The sequence below is a fragment of the Sparus aurata genome, chromosome 12 (genome assembly GCF_900880675.1).
Source record: "Sparus aurata chromosome 12, fSpaAur1.1, whole genome shotgun sequence".
NCBI lineage: Eukaryota > Metazoa > Chordata > Actinopteri > Spariformes > Sparidae > Sparus > Sparus aurata.
The window spans coordinates 17715490-17733373 of NC_044198.1; the positions used below are offsets into that span (position 1 = coordinate 17715490).

Below are 17884 nucleotides of genomic sequence, written 5' to 3' on the forward strand. Positions count from 1 at the left end.
GCTGGAGGAGTGTCGTCTTTGAAAGGTCTTGTTTTTTTTCTGAAAACATCACGTTAAAAGCGTAGTTCAGGGTCGCTTTTTTCAAGAAATCATGAGAGTGAACCTTTTCAAAAAAAAAAAGGCTGAGGTGGTAATAAAAGAGGAAACTCATTCTTAAGGCTTCATTGATACATTGGCATCAAAATGCGAGCGCTGTTCCTGGCACACCGGTGACGTTAATGGCCTAATTTGTGAGAATGAACATCAAGCTACTGATTTTTAAAGTGCAGTTAATGTTGCATGACTGGAAAGAAACTGGATCTGAGCTTAAAGGAATAGTTTGTTGAGGGAGATGGAAAAAGAAAATGCTTCCCAGCAGCTCACATGCAGAGAGGCATAGCCACCTTCAGTTAATGATATAAATTAGAGTAATTCATAGGGGATAGCTGTCTGTTAGCTCAGTGACTGATTTCCACCCCTTTTCCAGCTCAATGTAAATATTTTTCAGCTGAATCGTGTGCTTAATTGGGCCGAAAAACCTGGGAAATAAACGCTTTGCGCTGCGATCCACAATTGCAAAAGTTGAAATCTGATTACGGTTAATTTCGTCTCATTTCACAATTTTATCATCGTGCAAACTAATTCTGATCCAAATATTGGGATATTGTGCAACTTGGATTTAGTGGTTTTGTATCCCTGGGGGCTTTTTTCTCCACTGAGGTCTGTGTCAGCTCAGGCAGGACACGAGTCAGCTGATTAAAAGCACGTCAGATTAAGTCTGACCTTTTAACAAGTCAGATCATTGACGTCAACACCATGTTCCCCTCTATGCTGCTTCATTATTGATTATTAACAATGTTAAACTCAAACTATTAACACTTAACATGTATGACCTGTGCCAGACATGCATATTAGAATTAAAGGTATAGTTACAATTTTACACATTCAAGTGTACTTAACAGGTATTGGGGGGGGCCACTACTGCATATGTGAAAAAAAGTAGTATTAAGCCTTTTACGACACCAGAGGAAGCTGCATGTCAGCTGATAAATTACCTCCAGTGATGTCACTCAGTGGCTGAGTTGCATTGTTGATTTCTTTTCGTTGGATTATTGAACTGTCTACCGGATCCATCCGACTAAAATGGCAGAGTAGAGTGCATACCTCTTCTTATGTCCAACAGTCCCCCTTTGTACTCTCTCTTAGATATAGACATCAAAATACACCTGATTTTTTCATCAAGATCTTTGCATTATTTTTGGGAAATTAACAAAAAAATTTGAAAAATGTTAAATGTTAAAGAAAGTGAGAAAAAAAATAATTCCTGGATCCATCACTCCATCCGCACCAAAAGATAATGGGTCTGTTTCTGGGCCGAGACTCCATCCAAATTTTTTTGTGGAAATAATTTCAGAGGGTTTTTGTGTAATCCTGCTGACAAGCCAACCAACCAACCAACCAAGCAAGAAACCAGCAGACGAGCACATGAAACATAAACCTCCTTGGTGGATGTAAAAAAAAAAAAATGTCAGAACCATTTTGGTGCTTGATGAAAAATCAAGTGAAACCCAAAATCAGTGGCTTCTTGGAGGAGATTTTTTATTTATTTTTATTACTTTTTCAGCCTTTATATGGCTTTATTGACAGGACTGTTTAAGATATGACAGGAAACAGAATGAGAGAGTGACACGCAGCAAAGGACACCAGGCCGGGATTCAAACCCAGGGTCACTGCAGGACTGCATGGACAAATCCTCTGTACATGGGACGCCTGCTCTACCAACAGAGCTAAACAGTGCCCAATGGAGAGCATTTTAATGGCAATCCCACCGATCAATGTTGATTTTTGTCCAAATGGTTGAACAAGTCACCAAGAGACCAACACAGCCACCCCTAGAGCCGTTAGCATGGCTAACATTGGAATGGAATAACACTCAAGTTGTAGTTCTAACAATCTAACAAGATAGACACACTAAAAACCAGGAAGACAAAATACAAAAAAATCTTAGAGTATAACATATAAGAGGATTTAACAACATTCAGTTACTTAAAAAAAAACCCAAAATAATTATTATCCGCTGACAGTTAACATTGTATAGTAACACTTCAGTTATCAAAAGACATTTGTTTTGATGTTTTTTCAACTTTTACCATGTATCAAAAGTTAACAGTATGTGCAGCAGTTTATTGATTTCGAAGTCATGAACACAATTGGTTCTGGATGTGGGTGTTCCAACATGTGTTAACACTTTCAAGTTGTGGCAACAACATCCCATTCTTCGGTTTCTTCTGATATGACGCAAACACACCACAGGACGAGCAGTCAAGATTAAACAAGGAAGTGTGGGAGTATCGGGTATCAGACGGGCTATTAACTCACACACTGTGACAATTATTCAGGCAGTGTGAGTGTCGATGTGCTGAAGAGTTGCTCTTCGGTGCAGACCGAGGTTCCAATATGTCGAAACACTGTTACATGATTTAACTACCAGAAACCAGACCTCATAATGACATTTCCTTTATTTACACAACACTTGTGCAACACGATATCGCTCTAACCATGTAAGTACAGTTCACGAAAAACGTTTGCTTTCATGTAGGAAAATGAAATCAAGTCTTCTCATCAACATTTCTAACAAGTAAATAGCAGTAGGTCCAAATCAAATGTACAAAATATTTACTAACAAAAGGATTTCATGTGCCTTGGTCTATATAATAAGACAAAGGCATAAAGGGAAATATAATATCTGGGCATGAATTGCAAATGAAAGACTCAGTGAAATGCAATATCTCAACAATACTTGTTCTTGTACTTATTGAGGTTGTTCCTTTTCTTTCTACCATCCTCCCTCGGCCTCTCTGAATTGCTGAAAGGCAGCTGAGATATCTTTTTGTGTCGCAGGGCAGCCCTGAGAAGGCACATCATTAAAAAGACATGAAGATAAATACAGATTTTAAGATAAGGTACTTTTTTTTTTACAATATAAATACAATAGAAAAGAATGAAATAAAATAGAGATAAAGAGCATCCAGTAGGTGGAAAAATGGGGACTGAGTGTGAGGACTGAGTGTGGGGACTCGACACCACCCATGACCCCCTTGCATACAATCTTGCGGGTTGTGTCGGACCACAAGGCTCCTCAGGTGGATTCTGAATTCCTCACAAAAAAAACATTAAATTGTAATCATACGAAATAAAAACACTTTGCAATGAGGGCCGTCATGTGCAGAAGCTATTTAAAATACACTATTGTCACTTAACATTCTTTCACTCACCATTGTGAAACACGCCTGGTGAAAGTTATGTAAGAAGCTCCCAGCATTCTCAAAGGAGGTGAGATTGCACAGCTCAAATTATACTGTTGAGAAAAAGAATCCCACAAAATGTTTTCCATTCAAATGAAGTGACGATGATTAAATGTTTCGTTTCTTATGTGAAGGACAAAACTACTCAGATGAAACCTTTATGTTCTTTTGACAGACGATCATCTGTTTGTATGTCATAGTTGATCATGTAATAATACAGTTACAAGAACTTACATAAATAACTGTACTAGTTTGACCGCATCTATCTATCTATCTATCTATCTATCTATCTATCTATCTATTATAGCTAACTGATGTGCATTTGAATTCAAGGGTTTTACTACAGATTTTCAAATGTACCACTTTTCAACAAATTGTGCAGAGTAAGAGACGCCATGCTGAACCATCTTGGTGTTAAGCGGAAGGTTGGTATTTGCCGGTAACAGACACAATTAGACTAGATTTCACTATCAGGTTAATGGTTATCTGTATCCAAATGCTAATGTTAGGTAATGTTAGCAAGTTCGACCACATTACAAAAGGTAATTTAGGTGACCATTTATATAACAAATAATGGTAATAACTGATATCAACATTTGTTACTAACAAATGTTTTATATTTCATATTCTGTTTAAGATTATTGTAGTTTTGTAGTTTACTTTTAAATTATTTTGTCTTCTCTGTCAACTAAACCAAACAGCTTGCATGGAAATGGTTGTTTCACAGTTCTCATTTTGAAAAAAAACCTACCTCATGTCAACCTTTTGATCAATATCTCAATGGTGAATTAAAAACCTTTGCTATATGGGTGGGAAAATAGCCATTAATATTCAGAACAACTGTAAAGCTTCACAGGAAATAATTCGTGATGTTGAAATAGGTTCAGCTCATGTGTTTTTTAAAATTTTTCTTTTGGCCTCTATTGACAGGATTGAGTTATGACAGGAAACAGGGTGAGTGAAACGCAGCAAAGGCCAGGAATCGAACCTGGGCTGCTGCAGCGAGGACAAAACCTCTGTACACAGGATGCCAGCGCTACCAACTGAGCTAAACATCAGCCAATCAGCTTTATTTTTAACGGTTCTACTGTTGCGATGAAAGAAAACTTTTTGATTTTATATACATTTTTAATATTTCACATTCTTCAGAAAAAGACAATCAAAGCCACATAATAATACATATGTCTTCTTTTTTTTTTTTTTTACAATTTAAAATTTACAATATAATAATTTATTATTACAATTCATATAACATGAGATGAAAGTATTAAAAAAAGGCATTGTTTATCGTCATTAAAACAATATCCATGGCTTTAAAGATATGACATTGGACTCGAAGTTATGAGGTTTAAAAAAAAGGACCATGGGGATCCCTAAAAACCATTGATTCTTCACATTTCTGTGGACGGTACCACATGTTTACAGTCGGCTCGACACTTATTATTCGGGGCACCAGAAACTGTTCCTCAAAATTATCCTGCCACATTCTCCAAAAGCGCACATAAATATGAGCACACTTCTGTCCTGGGGGGTGGGGGGGAGAACTTTTGAAAGATGCTCTCGGTATGTTCCGTTCTAGCTCTGATTTTTGGTCACTTGTTTGACCATCTTGTTACCATATAGTGAGTTTTGTCACGTCTAACACTGCGCCTCGTATTCGACTGTTCCAGCAGATCTCTTTTTAATTTTAATACAGAGCTTGTCAACTGATGACATCTAATGACAAAAGTCACGTTCTGCAGGAAAGTTGTACTTTATTACATTAAAAGCATATGAAGTGGTCTTGCCAGAATCATTACATGTAGCTAGATGATGATTTCTTAATTTCCATCAGTATCAGCATGTTCTGTAAAGTCACCTACCAAAACCCAACAAATTAAGTATTTACTTTAGACTTCAGTGTGGTAAAAGCATTGGATTTTTTTCTTTTCCTTTTTTTTTCTTGCATAATCTACTATGTGAGGGTCTGAGACCTTGTCCTTGAAATTAGTTAATTTTCCCCAATTATATTTATTTTGTGGCATTAAAAAAGAGGGATGATGACAGAATTGATTTCAGCAGTGGAATCAGTGCTGAATCTTAAGTCCATGAATGACACTCTTTGCATAACTTCAGCAGGCCTGTTCGTCAATCCTGTTACCACACTAAGCCTTTTTGCGATTCCGACTGCATTTATCAAATTGTAATACAAGACTAACTACGTGGTTCTTCTCGCTTACTGATTTTTAATTCATGAGGCAAAAGCTTTAATTCTCTAAGCAATGTGAATTAGAAAAAATAACCAAACAAACAAACAATAAAAATGATTTTCAGATGGCTTTAACACATTTCAATATCTCCTTTCAAATGAAGGTAGTAAAGGCAAATAAGTTATGCGATTATTTTTTCCATTTTTTTTCCTCTCATATTAAGTGTTCCAGGTAAGCTTCGAAGCACCGAAAAGGAGCTACAATATTACATTCAAAAGTATTTAAGCCAGCCGTTTTTTTTCTTCGTCTTGGCTGAATGATAATTTACATGTTCACTCTGCAAGTTTTTTGTTTGATATGTGCAATCACTGGCATTTTGCAGTTGAGAAAAATGTTCGCTCCAAGTTTGTTTTTTTCCTCTTTTCTTCGTCGTCTTCTCTCTTATATTAAAAGTAGGCCACACAAAAATATGTTTTTTTCGGTAGCTTTCGAACACGACGTCCAGTGAATTCTGAGGTTTTTTTTAGGCTCTCTTGTTTTGTTTTGTTTTTTTTCGAAAAAAAGCCACTGATCACTTGAGAGACGCTTGCTTGAGAGGGTGACCGACCGGGTACATCAATCGCTGATGTCATTTTTGCAGGACGAGAAAAAAAAAGAGAGAGCAACACTCATCTCGTCTCATCGGAGTTTGGTGTTGCTGTATGTGTTGCGCTGTACAGAAATGAGCTTTTCCATGCAGGTGGTGCGGCTTTCGTGTAAAGAGCCGTGCCGTGTGTTAGTGGTGGGCCGACCCTCTTCGCTCCGGCAGTAGACGTACGCCATGGTGTCGGTGCGACTCTGGATGTGGGTGCTTCGCAGGAGGGACCGGCAGTAGTGGCTAATTTTCTCCACCCTGTGCAGTATCAGATTGGCTTTTCTAGTGGAGGAGAAGATGAGAATAAAGTTCATCAGTTGAATTCAGTTAAATCAAACCAATCATCAGTACATTTTATCTCAATTTCAAGTAAGGGTTAAGGTTAGAACCCATTCAGATGCAGGAACAGATTAAAGGATAAATTCACCCCCAAATAAAGTGATTTGGTAATTATCTACTTGTTTTAAAATGTAGGGAAAAAAAGAACCGAAAAAAAAGCTAAATGGTTCCATTTAGCTTATCCCAGACCCCGGGATTCCAATTTTCCAAAAAATAAAAAATAAAAAATAAAAATTACTCAGCTTTCATACCAAAATCTTTATTGTAGCTGCTCGGCTAAAAGTGCTAGCCTGCACCCCGCCTGCAGTGGGTCCCTGAGCTCAACTGTGCCTCAAGGGTCAATAATATTGTCTTTTCAAATCAATTTGGGATCATTCGAAGACTTGGATTATATGGGACGAGCTGAACTGAGCAATTTTATGTTATCCCCAGCTGCCTTTTACTGTTTAAGGAGAAGGCTGTAACAGTGTTTTGTTGTGGAGACTCCATGGAACTCGTTTATGTTAGCGGACTCTATTTCTAAGCTAATATTAGCTACTGTTTAATGTTTACTAATCGACCTGGGTCCTTAAGAAATCCACACTCCAGCGGAATTAAACAACTTAACAAACATCCACAGGCTTGTACAGACGGTATTTTCCACTGCCGTCAAGCTCAGGTTGAAATTCAGCTGAAACTCTGGGATAATGTCACGCTGCTGTGTTCCAGATCGCATGCATGAATGCAGGGAATCTGACAAATTGCTATAATTTCACGACTTCCTGATTGATTGTCAACTGAGAAGATGATAGATTTTGAAAATGTGGAGGGTCATCGGGCCGTATTTCAAGGTAAAACAACATATCTGTAACCCATTGGCTAATGTTAGCATTCAACTGCTTTCTAGTGATCACTACAGTTTGATTACATCCTGTGTGTTTTGCCTATAGGTCTGGGATATTCCACAATTAACTTACACCTTTCCTGTCATATCACTATCATGCGATAATGTTAGCTAGGAAACAGCTGAATGCTAACGTTAGCTGTTATCTAACGGTCCTAACAGGTTAGCAAATATCTGGTTTCACCTTCAAATGCAGCCCGATGTCCCTCTAGATTTCCAATATCCGTTGTCTTTAAAAGCTATAGTCTGTAGCTTTTTTTGTGTTATATTTGCTAAAATTGTCGTTATGATCTGACAGTAGAATAAGATACAGGTCAGCTGTGTAAAAATCCACTGTCTGTGGTTCCACCCAGTGGCTGTAATTTGATTTGCAAGAATCTACCGCTTCTGGCAAAATACAACCAATCAGAGCCAAGGAGAGTGTCTGAGAAGTGTCAACCACTCTCATGCATACGCTGCTGGCAGCCCCCCTCCCTCACGTGCATACCTGGCAGTGCCCCTCCCCCACACAGGTGCAGTGCCTGCTCTTACCTGGTCAGATACGTTCATGCCCAAATTATAAACAATGGCGGAGAACCGACAACAACAGAGCCAAAAAAGGCCCCACCATTGCCCATGTCAAAGAGAAGAAATAAGAAGATTGACAAAGAAAAGCAGTGTAAAAAGAAAGAATTGGACCAAGCCACAGAGAAAACAAGGAGAAATATCAGAGCGTCATTTCAGCTGTGTAGGGAGCTGGGGTATTGGTAAGGACTCAAGAGCGACGCAGAGTTAGCTGCTTTTCTGCTGGACAAGAAAGGAACCCTGCTTTATACATGTTTAATACTATGTTTTATCCACAAGGCTATGGTGGCGTCGGTTACAGTAATATTCACAATAACGCATATGGCCGTACGAGGTTGCAGTCGAGCTACGTAGCTTGCTGCTAAAGCTAGCTTGTTAGCTTGTATGCTAACTTCGGTGTTTAGCTCTGTCTTTATGGCCACTGGTTAGCAGAAGTGTCTTTCAAGTGACCGGGCAGTTATAATAACGTTAGTTTGTGTTCAGGACGCTCTGAAGTGGTTGAATTGGTTTAGAGAAATAATGTTACTCATGCTTCAGAAAGGCAGCATGGTGATGATGATTACCTGAATGATTAGCCGGTAACTTCGTCTACAGCGATGTGAGGAGAAGTGTTTGTTACTCGGGATATCTACAGTGACTTGGCATGAGGCACTCGTCATTGTTATTTAGTTGTATTGGTCAGAAATAGAACAGAGCAGTGGTTACAAGCCTGCTCGTGCACAGCAGGCTCCTCTGTGGGGAGGCGCTTTGAAGGCAAGGCTGCAGCAGCAGAGAGGAAGAAGGAGGGACCTGGGAGCTGTATCATTCAAATATTCTGGCTAAGTCGACTTTTTTCTCAAAACTCCAGACTGCAGCTTTAAGTTGCCGGTCAATTAGGAAATGGTGAAATGATTTTTTTTCAGATTCCTTGTTATACAACCTGCAGCTTGAAATACAGCGGTACAACATTTGAGCCTCCCAACCTGAGCCTGATACCAGAGCAAAATGGCCGCCTCGTAAATATGGTCTTGGAGAGAGAGGTAGAAGGTCAAGTAACAGTGCTCAAATTTGGCCAGTAAACAAGTGATTAATTGCTGTAAATGGTTACAAATTGTTACATAGAGCATCTTTAATGATTCAAACATGCACTGGATGATACATTTGGATCAGTCACAGTAGTTTATGAAACTTTGGAGAGGTGAGTTCTGGTTTGTGTGTCTGTGTGTTGCACAACAGCACTCAAAGTGTGTAGTGCTGCCAAAAAAAAGCAACAACAACAACAAAAAAAGAAAAGCCTGTTCATAATTAGACATGTTTTTTTGAGTGAGGGAAAAAAAAGGGCACCTCTAAAATTTACTGAGGCACCTGATCTTTATGAACACATTTGTTGCCACAAAGTCAACCAATAATAAAAAGAAAAGAAAGAAAAACAGACGAATGTGGCATTGTGACCTCACTTCCACCTCTGCTGGCTTTGTGGCCGGACAAAAAGCTCAGCTTCAAATGTTACAAGATTCGAAAAGAATTGCAACTGTGTTCCCCCCTGTCACTCTGACGGGACTGTCGGTGTGTGTTAACACCGCCACGTGAAATTGCATTTTGAAACTGTCCGATACCGATTCTGTTGAACGCTACACCAGAGGGCAGCTGTCTAGAGTGAGTGAAACTAAGAATTTCTTGTCCCCGGGTCCGGAGTCTGGAGCTGCTGTTTACGACATGAAGGAGCCATATGTCAGGTCACCTTTAATTTAGAAAAGATGCCTCACACACACACACACACACACACACACACACACACGCACACCTCTTCTGTACTTGCAAAACAGAAGCACACCTAGAGAATACTCATAGAGTATGAGCATTCAAGGTTGTTAAGCTCATATGGGTACTAAAATGAGGAAAACACACGCGGCGAAGGGCAAAATTCCATTTGTTTTGAAAAGCAGTGTCTGCTGAGCATCAACATCTGTCTTTAGTTAAGCAAGGAGCACAGACATCCTTTTCACTTATTTGCTGAAGGGGGGGGGACATTTTCTCATTTCCCTTAAATTCTTACGTCTGAAACAACAGAATACCAAACACATAATCAAGCGAGGCTTGCGAGCGTGTTAGTGTGGCACAAATTAAACACATTAAACGTGATCCATAATGACAAACAAGGAAACTATGAAAAAAAAGGGCACATTAAAAATATTTTTTCTGCGTAACCTTTCATTTTGCAGCTGCTCAAGTCAAAGATTTGGCTCGGTGAGATTTTAAGCAACTGCGTCCTGGGTAATTGATTATGACATGAACACGGCGTCAGGGGAATACTGCCCAGAACTAAAAACAACATCAAATCAAAGAGACTGCTGTGTGGAAATAGAAAGAGTACACTGCAGTACAAGATAATAGTTGTGTTTACAGAAACGTTTTTTTTTCTTTTTTTAAAAAAGAAAGAATTTTAAAAAAAGCCACGTATCACAGCATTTCCAGAGAACAATACAATTATGAAAGAAGCCAGTGTGGAGCGGCAACAGTATCGGTGGACATCTGGGGGGGCTCCTGGGATCCTCGGCTCCTGGGGGGGGGGTGCCGACTGTGCTTACGTTTCACTTGGCCATTCTGTTAACTTTTAAAAGGCACCACCAATAGAGCCTGCTTGTAAATTACCCCAACGAGGCTCAACCCTGCCAACTTCAGGCAGTAAATAATCCGCGCTCGCTCATCCAACCCCCCGCCGCCGCCACATCCCCACCTCCACACGCACACACAGCTGCCCACACACAAACTCGCCCATCCGACCACCCCAATACCCCCCCCCCCATATTAAAGTCTCAATGGCCAAACCCGTGCCTCCCACCCCCTCTTCACCAATCAGAGACAAGCACAATCGTCCTACAGACCAAAGTTATTCCACAGTTATTATATTATTTATGGCTTTAAAAAGGAGTGCTGCCAGGCAGTGGGGGTGGACAAACCAAAACATCGGTCCGTAACTTTAGATCTCGAGTTGCTATCATCGGTGCTGGGTCCGGCTGCCTCGTCAGACTCTCATACCTGAATGTTTCTGTTCTTAAAAAAGAAAAAAAAGGATTGTTTGCACTTCCTCCCTCGCAGCTTTTTAGGCCTCCTTTGTCCCCACGCTGTCGTAATGTGTCGGTGTCTGTTCACACAGTAAACTATCAATGGGGGTGTCCCCCATTAAGAGGGTCATGGATGAGGGGATGTCGGGGTGGCATGTTGTGGACGCGGAGTAGCTCTTTTTTTTATGAGAGAGAAGAGGAAATGGAGTTGGAAGTCGAGTTAGTGTTAGCGGACTATCAAATTTAGTGTTTGGCTTGGCCGTCAAACGCTGTTTTGGCATCACCATGGTAATGCGAGGAGCGACTGTAACCCCAGAGTTTTCACGGTGACCTTGCCCACTTGCTTTCCAGTAGAAACGCTTTGGAAACAGGCGGAAAGGGGGAGGGGAGGGGGGAGAAAGGAGTTGTGCAATGGTGCTCCTGCTCAGAGGGGGTGCAGACAATGCCATGAGAAATGACTGCATGGTCTGAATCTGGCAGCACCGGCTCAGGCAGCCTTGGCTTTTTTTTTTGTTATGTAAGAAACCTCAAGATGACTGTAATTGATCCTCAACAGCGTCATCAAACAAGATGGCACGGACACTTGGGGATAAATAGCGGCAGCCAGGAGACGGATGAGGACAACTCGAGAAGAGAAAACAACCGCCTGAGACGACAATTAGAAATATTCTAAGCATCTTCTCAGCCCGCAGTGAGAAAAACGTGCTATTGTCTGGGTCTCCTCACCTGGGGCCCAGCTCGTCCTCGCTCCGCCAGACGAAGTCTCCAAACTTTTCGTAGTGGGAATTGTAGTGGTGCTGGACTCTGTAGAGCAGCGGAGGAGGGATCTCCATCAGCGTGTTGTAGGCCATCTGCTGCTCCTTGCCACTCGTGTAGCCATTGTACAAGTTGTACACCTTGTCTGCTATCTCTGTGAGACAGAAAGATACACAGATTTTGGAGGGAGAAGGAAGGGATTTAACACGAGTGAGGAGAGAAAATAAGCAGGTAAAAGTGTGTGACAGTGATATGTTCGAGAATTTCAGTGATTTGGTATTGCATTTCATAAGGCTGATGGACAGATGGTGAAAATCAAGCTCAAAATACGCTTCCAACAATGCTTTGCAATGCACTCTGTCGTCAGACCCTCCCTGCCTTGCAAAGCCACCATGATGACTTAATTGAATTCGACATGGGACATCGGTGGAGTGCCCTTTTGCATTTTGCTGCAGCTTGTTCAAGTAACCGCAATATGTCATCAAGTATGGGCACACTGCGATAGTTATTAAGTGTTGTGATCAATCCTGGCAACTTTAGCTGAAACATGCTACTAAAAGGGAACTGTTGTGTTTATATTTCTTTACGTAATTGGATAAAAAACAGCATCTTTGAGTTCAATGACGGAGCACAATGTCAAAAACCGTACATGTACGGGGTTCTGTGGAGGTTTGAGCGATGTATGAACACAGCGGGTAACCACTTAGGTAAAATGTTTTTATGTGAATGGATGTAAGGGACGGAAATATAAAAGAAGCAGGACAAAATCAAAAAGGTGGAGTAGTGCGAGTACCTTCGGCTCGGCTGTCATCCACCATTGGACAAGATGTTCGCACTGACACGAAGCTCGACTCGGAGTGGCTGCCGCGGCTATCCAGTGCGTAGAGGGTAAACCTGAAAGTGACAACAGAACAGAAGCACATTCATTAGTTGTGAACAGCCCAAGACCAGGTAACTGTAAAGTGAGAGGTTATATAGGCATAAGTTATGCAAATGTGTGACATGGTGACGTAGTGTAATGTCAAGAAAGTCACAGAATTCAAAGGAGGGACTGCTGAGGAGGCATTTGCAGGCAATTCAGGAGGAGAGTTTTCCGTGGGAGAGAAGAGCTCCTGTTGGAGCGGGCCATGGGCTTTTTTAACTTTCAAGACCTTTTTACATGCACAAGAAAACTATAAAACTCACTGAAGGAAAGGAAAAATACCAAAAAAAAGCATAATAGGTCTCCTTTAAAACTCCAAATGCACAAATGATTGGCATAACAAGCCTTTGGATGTGCTGACACAGCCTTTCAAATGGCTTTGATTTTGTAACCCCCTTCCCAACTTAAAAAATATTGATCCAAGAAGAAGCTGAGAGAAAGAGGGCCACAAAAATTTAAATATATTTCATTTTCCTGTGCTCTCAGCAGGACTTGAGAGCATATTAACAGTGCATGAATGCGTGTTTGCTCGAGAGATTCACTGTCCTTTGTCGCTCACATCACAGTTACTTTTAGTAATTGCCTCAGTCTCATATGAGACTACAGTACAGTACAGAAGAACGAACATGTAAGAGTCTGTTGATTAAAGCTCTATTTTCGCTCTCAGTTCAGAGTACATCGTGTGAAATTGCCTTTCTCCTGCTCACTCATTTCACCGACTCATCTCCTCGTGTGTGTATATTCATCTGAATCTCCTGACTGGAATGGCGCAATGCCCGAATTTGATTGGCTGAGTGGCTACACGTAGAATGATTTATAATGGATGCAACTGCCCTGTGAATTTCCTGGGCTGCTAGTGACGTAAATGCTAGAAATGCTGTGCCGGTTCGCGATCAGAATTTGTAAAAGTCAGCCTTTTTCTTTAGTGCCCCAAACTCTTGGAATGATCTACAATGCACACTAAAAAAAACAATCCATCACTAACCTTTCGACTAACCTCAGTTAGTCCTATTTTTAACCTTAATGGTTCATCGAGTTTAAATAAAGGTTTGCATTGAATTCAATTGGAAAATGGCTCCAACTGTCAATAATTTAATAATTTTATGGTCAGGATAGAATGGACCAGTCCAGACCTGGACTGTGGGTGGCCAATTATAGAAATCAGGGGAGATGGAGAGCAGTGGAAGGTCAACAGGGGGGCCACATTTTTTTTTCATTTCACTAACAAGGGGGCTGGCATCCTCTCCCATCTCCCCACATATCACCAACACCAGCTAAAGCATCTCGGTTATTTGGCAAATAAAACTTAAATAGTGTATTTCTCCTAGGTTTGCAAGGCAATGTGCTTGATAAGATGGAGGTCTTGCTTATATTTGATAATATATAACCATACACTGACATCATACTTTTTGAGAATATGTCTTGTTAACGAGGAGCCAAGGTTTGTGTAGTTTAGTTATGTTTGAAAAATGAATGCAGCCACTGCCACAAAAAGGCAGAGGAGAGAGGGGTAAAGGGGAGTCTGGCCTGACTCCAAGCACTCCATAAGGACAAAAGTTCCTCTCTCTGAAAATGTCAGGCATCAGAATTTTTTCGGCTCCATGAAAGCTTTCCGGGCCACTCAGTACCCCGATACGATGCGACGGCGAACAGTTCAAGGCACTGCAACAGGAGATGAGACACACTGGGAAAATGTAATGCATCTCAAGTAATGTAGGGCCACACAACCGGGAACAGACAACAAATGACCTTTACATGTCCTTTTCAAAATGCCAATCTGTGTACTTCTGAATAAGAAGAGGTACAAGGAGGAACCGGCCATACTGAAACCGAAAAAGGATCAAGGGTGGCATGGATTAAGACACCAATATCCTTTTGGTGGCAGGAAGAGAGAGTGATGGCATCCTGATGATGGGTGAACTTTTAACTTGCCGACCATGGTTCCTTTGTCAAAGTTCCTTTCGCTCTCCTGAATTAGCCTAGAGACATCTTATCTGAGCAGCGGCATCAATCAGTGTCAATTTGGGGGGTCTCGGTGTAACTAGCTAAACCTGTAACATAAATTGTGTCACATTGCTTACCATTTTCTCTGTAACACTTCCTTTAAAGTGTTCCTTGTAAGAACACTGTGTTAGCTAATAGGTGATATGGCCTAGGTATATTTTTTATCTTTAAGTGCATTGTTGACTGCCAATAAATATATAAAAAACCTACATATTAATCTGAATAAAGCAACAAAAAAACATAGTAGGCTATAGGTTTAACAATGACATAATAGGTTAGTTAAACTGGGGAAACAGTTTACCTGTCCATTTCCAACAATAACAAAACATTACCACAGCACATTTTACCTGAAATATTAATTTGTTGTTTTTACCTTGGTTTATATATGTTCAAACAAGATATAGCTAGCTAGTTCTTCCTCCGTGTCTACAGTATTGGTGCTAAGGTGAGCTAGCTAGCGTCAGCTGGCAACAGCTCATATCACTAACAAACACAAGAATGATATCAACCTGCCCATCTAACTCTCTGGTGTGTATTTCCAAAAGTGTCTAACTATTCTTTTAAGACAGACAAAACAAATAATATCTGATAAATCTTACACTATGTTAGCCAAATACAGAAACTAGCTAAAGTGAGCAACCGACAAAAAAATCAAAGAAAACACTTAACATTTACTCTGTTACTAGTAATAATTACAAACCCGAAAAACAAAAATATCACAGGGCCTGCACTACCCTGGTAAATCATGGTGATTTAATTATTTTGGCTAATAACACCAAAGTTCTATGCCATTTATGCATAATGGTGCTGATGTAGAGTTGTTGTTTTTTTCAGTGAAAAAAAAAATCCTCCTTTGGTCCACACGCACTGTTTTTCTTACTGCTGGGGGAAGTTTTGAAAAAGTGAATCTATTATTGAGAAATGTTTGTAACTAGTTATGAAAAACTGTAAGCTTTCAGCAGTATTTCCACAGAGTTACCGCTGAAAAAACAACAGATTGACAAAAAGGAAACCACAGAACACAGCGAGACAAAAGTGAACAACTGAGATGGCATTCCACTGCTAAACACTTCTCAAAATACATGAACACGAAAAAAAAAAAGGATATTATTGTTTTTACAAAAAAAGTTGCTTTTCTTCCTAAACCCATTTGCCTCATGTTTCTTCTGAGAGTCGTCCCAACACTGTCAAGTGATTGTTTTGTTTGTAACATGACCTGTTTGGACATTGCTAACATAGTTTGTCTGCTCTTGTTATTCAGCAGGGGTGGATGCGGTATTCCCCAAGAACCTCACCAAAGACGCACGGGCCTCACTGGCTCCTCTGCCCAGCAAAACAATGCCGGCATGTAACAGTCACACTGTTTAAATTATGTGGCCGCATAACGTGCAGATGGATACAATAAGGTGGGAGAGGGGGGGAAGGGGGAGCGGGACGACGACGAGGCGGGAGTTTTATCAAGGCAATTTGTTAAAAAGTTTTGTTTGGGACCCAGGATGTGAGCATGCCAGCCTTTTATTGCCTGTTTTAGGCTGTTTTAATGGTTGGCATCAATGACAGGTACTGTTTCCCCTTACACAGCCCCTACAGCAATTACAAGATTGTTATGTACTGTAATAAAGCCGGTTCTGCCAGGAGTTCGAGCCTCTCAGAGTTGGGGATCTGCACTTTATTTGGGTAAGAGCGGGATAAAAATGGTCATTTGTGCGAGGAAATTGGATTTTTTTACAGAAACATTTTAACAACATGTTGATCGCAGTCATGCACAAGGAACCTTGGCCAGATGTCCATCTGCATTTACCTGCAACAGACATTCAGCGTTTTATTCCATTGAAGAAAATATTGATTCTAAGCTATGAAAATGAATTTTATACCAATTTGCCCTAACATATTGTTTATTATGCCAAAAAATGGAAAAGTGGACTGGCTGGAGGCACGTGCACCAGACCGTGCAAACACAGCCTCCCTCTTCCATTCCTTCAACCATCTCTTTGAAAAGGTCGGCGTTGTGATATTTGTGCGTATCCGAAAAACCTGTTGATGTTCAAGTCTTCCATAATGATCAGAGGTGGCATAAAATCCACACATTCTTTACTCGAGTACAAGCATAGACTGCTTAAAGTACAAGTAGTGATGAAGGTACAGGCACTGAAATGTACTTAAATGAGGCCATGGGTGAGGAGGGTCTCGCAGCAGTGTTGCCTGGTTCAGTTTCATCCATGTCGCTGCCTTTGCCACACCTATTCTCCACATTCCAGTCTCCATCTCTGTCTGTTTCTGTCCTGTTACGTCTCTTACGCACAATAAAAATAAAAAAAACCTCGCCCTCAATTGCATTTATAAGAAAGTAACAAGCCTTGGCGCGCGGGTGGTCGGGTGGTTGGAGCGCATGCCATGGATGCAGCCGACCCCGGTTCGATTCCGGCCGGAGGTCCTTTGCTGGGTGTCACTTCCCCCTCTCTCTCCCATATCTGTCTACTGCATAATAAAGGCGTCTATGCCAAAAAATCTTTGAAATGTATTGCCCCAAACCCATCCCTGGTCCTGAATTTCAGCTGTCTAACCACTGGATACGGGTCCGCTGCGTTGCGGCTCAGATCCGGTTTTGCTCCGCCGTCCAGCAATCCCCAATGCTACGGCACAGTACAGTAGACAGCTGGCATCACGAGGCAGAGGAGTTCCCATGATAATCACATAATCACTTACGACCGCAGTTATAGGTCTGTGTTATTAAAAATAACAACACGAAGTGTTCCCGACCGAAGGATTAGCAGAAGAGCTTGTGTTTGTCTCTTTTTTGAGATTTGTGTGCTGGTGTCAACACAGACTGTTTAATTTGAAAAGTAACCAGATGTTGTTTGTTATTTCGGTGCTTGACTTCCTGTCTGCTTGGTGCTAAATTCAGCTGAATTGCTGCGTCGTGCTCCGGCATCCGCCAGAAATAGAAGTCCTGCGTATCTGTGCCGGAGGGCTCCGGACTGCCGGAGCTGGGACGGAGCAGATATGCAGCGCAGCGGACCTGGTGGGGATTGACACATTGGCTAAAGTGAAACGTATCTGCTCCACTGGCGTGGCGGAGATGAAACGCAGCGGAGACGTATCCAGTGGAAATTGGGGGTCAGAGTCGCTCAAATGAGCTCTACTGAGAGCAGGCTGTTTCTGTCCCTGCACCTTTAAATGCTAATGAGCTCCGTCCGTCAACGCGTTACTTGCCTGCTACACGCCCCTCTCAGGGAGAGAATGCCGCTTATACTAGCGGTAGCAT

The 17884-nt window shown here is 41.2% G+C and overlaps 1 protein-coding gene across 2 annotated transcripts in view; it reads right to left on the reverse strand.

Moving 5' to 3' along the window:
• Positions 1-2479: 2479 nt before the first annotated feature.
• The window catches only part of astn2 (astrotactin 2), a 319763-nt gene continuing 304358 nt past the window's right edge, over positions 2480-17884 (reverse strand). For both annotated transcript variants that reach the window (XM_030435507.1, XM_030435505.1), the window contains 3 exons: positions 12487-12587; positions 11664-11847; positions 2480-6389 (listed from right to left, as the gene is read on the reverse strand). In XM_030435507.1, the coding sequence (XP_030291367.1) occupies positions 6152-6389; positions 11664-11847; positions 12487-12587 (523 nt within the window). In that variant the 3' untranslated portion in view covers positions 2480-6151. The remainder of the gene's footprint in view (positions 6390-11663; positions 11848-12486; positions 12588-17884) is intronic.